The 11642-nt window shown below is 41.5% G+C and overlaps 1 protein-coding gene across 1 annotated transcript; it reads left to right on the top strand.

Annotated features, from left to right (window-relative positions):
- The first annotated feature begins 1701 nt into the window (after window positions 1–1701).
- tsr3 (TSR3 ribosome maturation factor) lies at window positions 1702–11551 on the top strand. The gene is made up of 6 exons (XM_061909237.1): window positions 1702–2123; window positions 2264–2477; window positions 4218–4411; window positions 4506–4673; window positions 10627–10681; window positions 10794–11551. Exons 1-6 carry the CDS (start codon window positions 2003–2005, stop codon window positions 10945–10947), a joined length of 906 nt encoding a protein of 301 aa, XP_061765221.1. The 5' UTR covers window positions 1702–2002; the 3' UTR covers window positions 10948–11551.
- The last annotated feature ends 91 nt before the right edge of the window (window positions 11552–11642 follow it).

The raw sequence follows: 11642 nt of genomic DNA, 5'->3' as shown, positions 1-11642 counted from the left end.
GACAGAAATATATTGTGCGCATGCTCCGTCCACATCAAGGCAAACACGTCGCACTTTCCACAACAGTAGCCCTAAATTGAAGTTTGGATTGTTTCACAAGCTTTTATCACACTATGCAAATTTTAAAGACCGATATTTAGCGGCATATCTCAATTAATTGAGAAGAAAATTGTTGAATTTAGTGGTTAAAATGTCAGCATTTCTAATCCATCCATCCTTTACTACCGCGTATTCCCTTTGGAGTGGCGGGGGGCGCTGCTGCCTATCTCAGCTACAATCGGGCGGAAGGCGGTGTACACCCTGGACAAGTCGCTGTCTCATTGCAGGGCCGACACAGATAGACAGACAACATTCACACTCACATTCACACACTAGGGCCAATTTAGTGTTGCCAATCAACCTATCCCCAGGTGCATGTCTTTGGAGGTGGGAGGAAGCAGGAGTACCCGGATGGAAGCCACGCATTCACGGGGAGGACATGCAAACTCCACACAGAAAGATCCCGAGTCTGGGATTGAACCCTGGACTTTCGTATTGTGAGGCAGACGCACTAACCCCTCTTCCACCCTGAAGCCGCATTTCTAATCACTTATGCTAAAATACAGTCTTCCGGGTAGATACCAATCACGTGACAGAAATATATTGCACGCATGCTCCGTCCACATCAAGGCGAGCACGTCGCACTTTCCACATCAATAGCCACAAATTGACATTTGGATGACAAAAATTTGAAAAGGAATTCTACCTTTGCAACCTCATTATTCAATTGGCTAAGTTGTATATTCATAAATGTAAGTTTCTCAATACCAGACCTATATTTTGTGCCTTCAGAAATGATTTAGAACTCTACATTAAAACAACTCCCTACCTCTAACAACAAAAAAAGCTGTGAAAACGATGATGCTGTGTTCCAAATTTAAATCATTTACTGAAATTGAGTGAGCCTATGGCTTTGCAGTTAGTTTATATACATCTACATATAGTTGTATTCTATTTTAGTTATTTTGAATTTACAACCCTGTGGCGCTGTTTTATTTTGTACTGTTTTTGCTGTTTTTGTACTTATTTTGATGATTGTTTCTCGTCTGTTTGTAAATGTTAAAATTTATAAATAAAAGTTAAAAAAAAAGTTGAAAATTTGATTATTTCACAACATTTTATCACATCATGCAAAAGTTGAAGATGTGATGTGAAATGATATGAAAATGTCTGATGTTGTGAGTATGTTCATGTTCGAAAAAAACTAAGAAAGAAAGAAAGAAGATAGACCCGTATTCAGCGGCATATCTCATTAATCGAGAAGTAAATTTATCCGTTTAGCGGTTAAAAAGAAAGCATATCAAATAATCCGTCCCATCCATTTCCCACCGTTTATTCCCGTTGGGGTGGCAGGGGGCGCTGGTGCTTAATCCCTTATGTTAAAATACAGTCTTCCGGGTGGATACCAATCACGTGACAAAAATATATTACGCGCATGCTCCGTGCACATCAAGGCTGGCACGTCGCACTTTCCACATCAGTAGTCAAAAATTGAAGTTTAGATTATTTCACAAGCTTAAATCACATTACGCAAAAGTTGAATACCGATATTCAGTGGCATATCTCATTAATCGAGAAGTAAATTGTTGCGTTTAGTGGTTAAAATGTAAGCATTTCTAGTCACTTATGTTAAAATACAGTCTTCCCGGTGGATTCCACTCACGTGACAGAAATATATTGCGCGCATGCTCCGTACACATCAAGGCGAGCACGTCGGACTTTCACAACAGTAGCCAAAAATTGAAGTTTGGATTATTCCACAAGCTTTCGTGGTTAGTTTGTTTATCAATACAAGTTCTAATAATAGACACAAGCGTACACGTAAAGCTAGAAGTATCCGGCGTTTGTATTGGTATAGTTTTGCTACCATGCTAATGTCAGTATCGTGGTTACTACAATGCTAGCTAGTGCGTGTTGTTTTTGACAGTCATTACATTGAAATCGGATTTTCGGCTGACAAAAAATGGGACGAAAAAAGCCGGGCAAGTTTCTGCGTTCTGATAATAAAGGAAAAGATAAACGACACAAGATGAAGGGGAAATCATTAGAAGCCTTTACAGAAGAAATGCACTCTGCATTTGAAGGTAAACACACAACCATGCCAAGTCAATGTTAGCCATGATATTTATGTTTAGTGAATGAAACGATCTACTGGAAGTTGGCAATATTACTAATTAGCATTATCACACAGTCATATGATCCTCCTTCTGTCACTGTTTTGTAGCAAGTCTTCATTTGGAGGGGGAGGGAGCAGAGAGCCCCCAAATTAAATTGCCTTGTCCACTAGCCATGTGGGAGCTGGGACATTGTGATCCCAAACGTTGCACAGGCAGAAAGCTGGCCCGAAAGGGCTTTGTGCACAACCTGCGTCTCAATCAGAGATTTCATGGACTGGTATTGAGTCCAATGGGCACAAAGTATGTGACACCAGGTGACAGGTATGTATGCCATTAGTTGCATCCATGTTGTTGCAAAGCATCTACAGTATAAAATGGCTGCTTTCTTGGGAAACAAGCTGAAAATGAACATATCAAATAGAATGACATACTGATACTGATGGTTTATTTGTGACATGGGGCAAAGCACATAAATTAACATATAAAATGTGAATGTGCTAGAGTGTAGCCAAAGGATGATTTCCATTTGTAGTCCCCGGCAGGTAGATGGTATACATCAAGGTCCATAAAAAACAGAAAGCACCAACATTAGACATAAACAATACAATAAATACATTAACAACTGATGTAGACCGTGTGTTGTGGTGAAACACAACAAGATCTATAAAAAGCAGAAAAGTAAGACAGCTCCAACATCAGACATAATTATTAAAAGAAAAAATACTCAGCCGCAGATATAGTAATACAAATAAAAAGAAATGGAGGCCCATATAGAACAGTAGGTTGCTGCAGGACAGGTCAACAATAAAGTCGTCATAGTAGTGCTTAAAGCAGATGGAGAAGTGCTAGATTATTACACAGAAGTTAAAGTGCTGGTATTATTGCACATAGCCCTATTGCACTAATAGTTAACATTAACAAATGTGTATATATATATATATATTTCTATATATGTATGTATATATATATATATATATATATATATATATATAGCCCTGCGATGAGGTGGCGACTTATCCAGGGTGTACCCCGCCTTTCGCCCAAATGCAGCTGAGATAGGCTCCAGCGACCCCAAAAGGGACAAGTGGTAGAAAATGGATGGATGGAAATATATATAAAGTTAAGTTAAAGTACCAATAATTGTCTCACACACACACTAGGTGTGGTGAAATGTATCCTCTGTATTTGACCCATCCCTTTGTTCACCCCCTGGGAAGTGAGGGAATCATTTTTGGTGATGTATAAATCAATCAATCAATTAAATTAAAGTTTATGTATACATCCCTTAATCATGAGTGTCTCAAAGGGCTGCACAAGCCACAACGAGATCCTACTTCAGGGGAAGAAAAAAATCCACCCAATGCGATACAATGAGAAACCTTGGAGGGGAACGCTGATGTGGGGACCCCACCCCCCTGGGTGACCGGTACAATGGACGTTGAGTAGGTTTAGTTTATAGTGTGACAGTCCAGTCCGTAGTGGGGCCAGCAGGGGATCATCTTGAGTGAAGACAAGTCAGCAGCGCAGGGATGTCCCCAACTGATACACAGATGAGTGCATCAGTTTGAACAGCTAGTGCATCATCATTGGTCACTTAATAACGTCTCCACGCAGGAGAGGGGGGCAGAGCAGAAAAGAGACGGCAGATCAAGTCGTCTAAAAAGGGGGTCTATTTAAAGGCTAGCGTATACAAATGAGTTTTAAGATGGGACTTAAATGCTTCTATTGAGGTAGCATCTCTAACTCCAGAGTACTGGAGCCCGAATAGAAAATGCAGATTTCTTGCCGGGCCATAGAGTACAATACAATCAGCAAGATAGGATGGAGCTAGACCGTTTAGTATTTTATACGTAAATAGTAAAATAAATTTATCTGTAAATGAAGTATTCTCAACAAACATAAAAAGAAAGTCCAATCAAACTTAAAACAATAGTTTGTGCACTCCATATTCAACTCACAAGAAGGTTTGGTGTGCTAAATATTGAGGTAAATCAAAATGTGTACCTCTTTTATCAAATTTTTTTGTTTGGAGAGCTGAACTTTTTAAAATGTGTCTCACAGGGAGATCGTGGCCCAGCATGGACTCGCAGTCATTGATTGCTCCTGGGCCAAACTGGAGGAGACGCCGTTCAATAAGATGATTGGAAGCCATCCGCGCTTATTGCCGTACCTTGTCGCTGCAAACCCTGTCAACTACGGGAAGCCTTGCAAATTATCTTGTGTTGAAGCTTTTGCTGCCACCTTTTGTATTGTAGGTAAGACCTACAGACACTATTCTACAATCATCGCATTACTCCGAAATTGATCATATTTACATACATTCACATTGTTATATTCCATTTTTGGCAGGTTTCAAAGAGCTGGCCGTGCTTTTGTTGAATAAATTTAAGTGGGGCTCCGTGTTCCTGGAGCTCAATAAGGATCTGCTCGAGCGCTACACTGCGTGCCAGTCAGAGGATGAGTTGCTCACTGTCGAAAAGGACTTTCTCACAACCAAACCTGAGGACAACGAATTTGGTAATAATGAGGTTGATGTAACATGCAATGTTTTATTTGTTTGTTTTTTTGGTTAACAACAAAATTAGAAAATTCAAAATTATTGCCATAATTTATAGTGTATTGACCTGAATATAAGACAACCCCTCTTTTTCAAGACCTGTTTTTGGAACAGTATTTTATTTTTTTTTTGTTTGTTTAATCCTAGTTTACTATCAGTGAGATAACATGTTAAAAAAACACATCTGTTTGATGGCTACGTCTTTCCAGGTCACAGAGTGAGTGACAGGAAAATAATCTTGCCTGAGGAAAAGCTTTTTGGCGCCACCTGTTGTATAAGTCTCATATTTTTCGGGAAGAGGTGTACTGTCTTGGGTTATGGACAATAGGGTACAGCAGTGTTTCTTAACTCTTGGGCTCAGGGGTAGATTGTGGCCCATTGTTGAGCCACAATTGCCCCTAGAGGGCTGTCAAAAAATGTCTTTCTCAGCTGTAGTCTGTGTGGACCGCATTGCTCAGTTGTCATACACTGCCACGTGTGGCAGTAATTAGACTTAGACTTCTTTTTATTGTCATTCAAATTTGAACTTTACAGTACAGATAAAAATGACATTTTGTTGCATTACCTCGTTGTAGTGCAGGATAAAAGAGCAATAATGTGCTGTGTGTTTGCATTTACCAAAATAAGAATACCAGCAAACATAAGAAGCTAAAGTCTTAGAGAAGTTTCTTAAGCAAAACAACTATTAATGAAGTGGTGAAGCTATGTTTTCATTTGTTTGATTTTTTTTTTCATTTTATTTACAGTTTATTTAGGAAACATATTATTAATATGTATTATTAATTTAGTTAGAATGTGTTTATTATAGTTTGGCATAATTGTATGTAAATGTATTTTTAAGCAGTTTTATGAGTCCATTTTTTGTATCGTATTTGATTTTTTTTTTTTTTTTATTCAATCAGCCTGACTTAAGCCCTTTTTTAACCTTTATTTACCCAGAAAAGTCCCATTGAGATCTATAATGTGTCAAGGGAGTCCTGCACATTCCTACACCAGTCTAGGTGTCGCTGATAATCTTTATGATTAACAGGTAGTTTCATATCATTTGACAAGGTCTGTCCTGTTGAACTGTAAGTCGGTTAGATATAATTATTCAATACGATTAAATTTAAAGGTAGTGAAAAAGTTTGGCACTGAGGTAAAAAATGTTAAGAACCCCTGAGATACAGTAGTGTATGTTGTACCCTAAAGACGCTGTTTGCAACCTGCTCAAAGTTAAAAAAATTTAAATGTATGTTGCTTATGTTACCATTAGTGATTTAACAGAACACATTTTTCACAATTACTACTTCTATTGAATAGAAATGATTGTCGGTCTAAGGAATTTCTCTGACTTTAGGCTTGTCACTGTCTCATCCCCACATAAACGCAGAGACCGCAAAAGCCACAAAAGCAGTTCAGGAGAAGCGCCTAATAATTTGCTGTCATGTTGTTACAATACACATTTAATGTTCGCCAACGTTAGTAGCTAAACTTTTCTAACTCACTATCATTAGCTAACAACACACCAAGTTGTATGTACAAGTGTAGTTTGGGTCATTACGTATTAAAAGCCGAAAGAGGGCTGGGTAAAAAGTTTACAATACTTTGGGAAGTTAGCGCCACCTGAGCTTCTGCATCAGGGGTTCAAACAGCCCCTTTAATGAAAATAAAGGTACAATGGTACCTTAGTTTTTCTTAGTAAGCCATTCCAACTGAACTAATTGTACGGAAACTGACACAATATTCACCATAAAAAATAACGAAAATACAACTACTCTGTTCTACAGACCCAAAAATACTAACATAAAACATATTTCATGTAGCATAATTAGTTTTACATGTAGAAAAAAATATGAAATGCATAAAAATGAGGAATAACATTTACCTTGATGGAAGACACTTGTTGGCAAAGACGGCGATGAGCCACCTTCATATTTTGCTACAAGTTCTTTTTTCAGGCATGTGAAATCTTTGTTTTTAAACATTAAATTTTGCGTCAAGATATCAATTTCGCGTTTTTTTTAGTTAACTATCAATAAAAATAGGATCCAAACAAAATGTGTTGGAACCATCGCCTCAGCCGCAGGCACGCACTCGCTGTTGCTTGTGCCTAAACGCTGCACCAAGTTGCATTAGAGGGAGACGATCAGGAGCACATAAACAAGCTTGCTAGTTAGCTAACAATCTAGATAGCGTACTTGTAGTCGCCTCCGTTCACTGTCTGACCCACAGCGCTGATGACTGTATATTTTGCTGCTAATCATATACAATCTGAACACTGTTAGTTCCGAATCAGTTGTAGTTCTAGAGAATGTATTAGGACCCAGCAAGGAGGGATATTGACAGATTGTCAACAGAGTATTTTACTCAAGGACGCGTAAAAGTTGCCAAATACAAAACGTTTTCTGAGTTTTTTGCATGCATTTTATAGAATTTTGCATAATATTTTTAATAATAATATTGTTAGTAAATTATCAAATAAAAAAATAAATAAAATATGTGGTACATTACATGAGATGTGTCGAAAAGAGATCTAAAAGAGTTTGGTAGAGAAAAAAAAAACTTTTGGTAAAATTTTGTATAGATATACACCCAATTGCAGTAATTGTAGTCTTGATTTTCAAAAAAAAATTCGAGGGCTTCCATGACAGCACTTTGGGGTGATAGAAATGTTCCTCTTTTTTCTCAAAGGGTGCTCTGTTTATCGAATTCAATAGTGGTTCTCGGCTTCACAACTGTATTACCAATGATTCGTCTTCCATTTTGCTTCTGACATGTAAGTTCCTCAAAAAATTGGGATCAGTTCATTTGGTTAAAATTATGCCAGTAACTGCCCTCCTGTAGGAACAATTCAAATGTAAATATTTCACTGACATTTTGAATCACCCAAGACCTGGGAGACCTGGGAGGCCCAAACGCATTGTGAGGGTCTGCTGGGAACGTCTGGCAAAGTCTCCTGTCAGACAAAGTTTCAATTCCCACCTCCGGAAGAACTTTGAACATGTCACGAGGGAGGTGCTGGACATTGAGTCCGAGTGGACCATGTTCCGCACCTCTATTGTCGAGGCGGCAGATCGGAGCTGTGGCCGCAAGGTAGTTGGTGCCTGTCGGGGCGGCAATCCCAAAACCCCTTGGTGGACACCAGCGGTGAGGGATGCCGTCAAGCTGAAGAAGGAGTCCTATGGGGTCCTTTTGGCTCATAGGACTCCGGAGGCAGTGGACGGGTACCGACAGGCCAAGCGGTGTGCAGCTTCAGCGGTCGCGGAGGCAAAAACTCGGACATGGGAAGAGTTCGGGGAAGCCATGGAAAACGACTTCCGGACGGCTTCGAAGCGATTCTGGACCACCGTCCGCCGCCTCAGGAAGGGGAAGCAGTGCACTATCAACACCGTGTATGGTGCGGATGGTGTTCTGCTGACCTCGACTGCGGATGTTGTGGATAGGTGGAAGGAATACTTCGAAGACCTCCTCAATCCCACCAACACGTCTTCCTATGAGGAAGCAGTGCCTGGGGAATCTGTGGTGGACTCTCCTATTTCTGGGGCTGAGGTCGCTGAGGTAGTTAAAAAGCTCCTCGGTGGCAAGGCCCCAGGGGTGAACGAGACCTGCCCGGAGTTCCTTAAGGCTCTGGATGCTGTGGGGCTGTCTTGGTTGACAAGACTTTGCAGCATCGCGTGGACATCGGGGGCTGTATCTCTGGATTGGCAGACCGGGGTGGTGGTCCCTCTCTTTAAGAAGGGGGACCGGAGGGTGTGTTCCAACTATCGTGGGATCACACTCCTCAGCCTTCCCGGTAAGGTTTATTCAGGTGTACTGGAGAGGAGGCTACGTCGGATAGTCGAACCTCGGATTCAGGAGGAACAGTGTGGTTTTCGTCCAGGTCGTGGAACTGTGGACCAGCTCTATACTCTCGGCAGGGTTCTTGAGGGTGCATGGGAGTTTGCCCAACCAGTCTACATGTGCTTTGTGGACTTGGAGAAGGCATTCGACCGTGTCCCTCGGGAAGTCCTGTGGGGAGTGCTCAGAGAGTATGGGGTATCGGACTGTCTTATTGTGGCGGTCCATTCCCTGTACGATCAGTGCCAGAGCTTGGTCCGCATTGCCGGCAGTAAGTCGAACACATTTCCAGTGAGGGTTGGACTCCGCCAAGGCTGTCCTTTGTCACCGATTCTGTTCATAACTTTTATGGACAGAATTTCTAGGCGCAGTCAAGGCGTTGAGGGGTTCCGGTTTGGTAACCGCAGGATTAGGTCTCTGCTTTTTGCAGATGATGTGGTCCTGATGGCTTCATCTGACCGGGATCTTCAGCTCTCGCTGGATCGGTTCGCAGCCGAGTGTGAAGCGACCGGAATGAGAATCAGCACCTCCAAGTCCGAGTCCATGGTTCTCGCCCGGAAAAGGGTGGAGTGCCATCTCCGGGTTGGGGAGGAGACCCTGCCCCAAGTGAAGGAGTTCAAGTACCTAGGAGTCTTGTTCACGAGTGGGGGAAGAGTGGATCGTGAGATCGACAGGCGGATCGGTGCGGCGTCTTCAGTAATGCGGACGTTGTACCGATCCGTTGTGGTGAAGAAGGAGCTGAGCCGGAAGGCAAAGCTCTCAATTTACCGGTCGATCTACGTTCCCATCCTCACCTATGGTCATGAGCTTTGGGTCATGACCGAAAGGATAAGATCACGGGTACAAGCGGCCGAAATGAGTTTCCTCCGCCGTGTGGCGGGGCTCTCCCTTAGAGATAGGGTGAGAAGCTCTGCCATCCGGGAGGGACTCAAAGTAAAGCCGCTGCTCCTTCACATTGAGAGGAGCCAGATGAGGTGGTTCGGGCATCTGGTCAGGATGCCACCCGAACGCCTCCCTAGGGAGGTGTTTAGGGCACGTCCAACCGGTAGGAGGCCACGGGGAAGACCCAGGACACGTTGGGAAGACTATGTCTGCCGGCTGGCCTGGGAACGCCTCGGGATCCCCGGGAAGAGCTGGACGAAGTGGCTGGGGAGAGGGAAGTCTGGGTTTCTCTGCTTAGGCTGTTGCCCCCGCGACCCGACCTCGGATAAGCGGAAGATGATGGATGGATGGATGGATGGATCTTGAATCAAACGCAACAAAGCCTTTCTCTTCCCCCTACAAACTACCCTGAAACAATTGTTTTTTATGGTTAAAAACTGTACAATTTTTGCATATACAAACCCTAATGCATTTTCATATTTGAACACTAATGCATTGTTTATCAAATTGACTTATGATTTTGTGCCTTGTTTTGTCTCTTTTGTTTTTTCCTCAACTGAATTTGTTTTGTATAGAAGGTTTCAGGTGGTTGACACTATTTCTGCGCAGGTCCGGGTGGAAAGGAGCACTAGGGGCAGCCTCAGTCTTCTGCATTATCACCTGCACAAACTGTCCACCATCCGAAGTTGTAATATATCATGCCATGTAACTAATTCATAGCTCGGTTGGTAGGTTTGCAGCTATACTCAACAACAAACATAGCACAAAAAGTGTCACCAGCGCTTGGGATTATTTGTTTGGTCAACTTAATTAGTTAATTAAAGTTAAAGTACTGATTGTCACACACACACTAGGTGTGGTGAAATTACCCTCTGATGTCACCCATCCCTTTGTTCCATCCCTGGAAGGTGAGGGAGCAGTGAGCAGCAGCAGTGGCCGCACCCGGGAATCATTTTGGTGATTTAACCCCCAAAAGAGCAATATGTGCAATAGTTGACCCTACGATAAACAACAGGGTATACAAATACCACAAAGTGTTGGCATATTTTTGTCAAAAATCTTATTGTGATAAGTTAGGGCCCAACAACAATCACTGTATTTGTAATTGTTGGTCCGTATTATATTCTGGTCAATATATGAAGTTTAGAACTTGTATAATAGCTCTGGAAAGCAAATTCATGTTTGATGTTTTGTTACGGTTTTTGTCAACAGATCCATTTGACGTTGACTCAGGAGTAGAATGTATGAATCTCAACAGACGTCATAGGTGAGCATCTTGTTTTTCATGTAAATGTATTTTTATAACCAGTACAGCTTGGTCCCCTGTATTTTACTTAAAAAATATTGATGTTTGTCCAAAACTCAATTTATGTATGCAGGGTACCTGAGGAGGAGGAGGATTCTAGTGAGGACGCTGACACATCAGAGGAGGATGAGGATGATGAAGCAGAATATGAAAAAAACAACGATGAGTCAGAACATGTCTCACACATTAAAGAGGAAGTAGCAGCTGCAGCAAAGTCGTCACATTAAAACTTATTTAAACTCCTTAGAAATTGAATGGCTGGTTAGCAATAGAAAGAGCCTCCATGTATTCTGTGATTTTCTTATTACGGTACATAAAGTCATTAACTGGTAGATAGAGAGAGATAGAAATAACTTTATTTATTCCTTCAGGGGAGTTCCTTCAGGAAAATTTAAATTCTCAGCACAATCCCATTCAAGATCAGACAAACATTACAGGGAGACAGAACAGGATCGCTGACGGGTCTGCCGACTTCCAGCGCCCCTTACAAAAAAGGTGAGATACAGGTAAACAAGGGGGGGAATGGGAGAGAAAAAAAAAAGATTAAAATAAAATAAATCGGTCTAAGCCTGGGCTTCTGGAGAGGGGGTCCAGACTGAGGCCAAGGGGGGAAAAACAACTCATAGCCATAGTACATATCCCTCTTACATGTGTGTAAGGAGGAAACGTCAAAGAAAAAAAGGACATGAAAGACATTAAAGCAGCGGAGCTAATACAACAAGCCACTTCTACATACAGCTATGAATAAAAAGTAAAAGAAACATATACACTGTGGTGGCCTCTGCGGTGTGTTGTTTTTATATAAATAAATAAATACATCTGGGATATCAAGTTGCGTGTGTGTGTGTATTTTCATAAAATGTTTTATTCAACTTTGTTTTGAACGTTTACCGAATATATATGTATACACTTTAACGTAGGT

The sequence above is a fragment of the Nerophis ophidion genome, linkage group LG08 (assembly GCF_033978795.1).
Source record: "Nerophis ophidion isolate RoL-2023_Sa linkage group LG08, RoL_Noph_v1.0, whole genome shotgun sequence".
Taxonomy (NCBI): domain Eukaryota; kingdom Metazoa; phylum Chordata; class Actinopteri; order Syngnathiformes; family Syngnathidae; genus Nerophis; species Nerophis ophidion.
Note: the sequence above shows the minus strand (reverse complement) of the source record. Positions and strands in the feature narration are given on the sequence as shown.

Bases quoted from the DNA above. Each gene is read 5' to 3' on its own strand.
- tsr3 (XM_061909237.1), top strand. From the start codon at position 2,003: ATGGGACGAAAAAAGCCGGGCAAGTTTCTGCGTTCTGATAATAAAGGA. The intron at 4,412-4,505 runs GTAAGACCTACA...CATTTTTGGCAG, and splicing joins TGCCACCTTTTGTATTGTAG to GTTTCAAAGAGCTGGCCGTG. The intron at 10,682-10,793 runs GTGAGCATCTTG...TTATGTATGCAG, and splicing joins AATCTCAACAGACGTCATAG to GGTACCTGAGGAGGAGGAGG.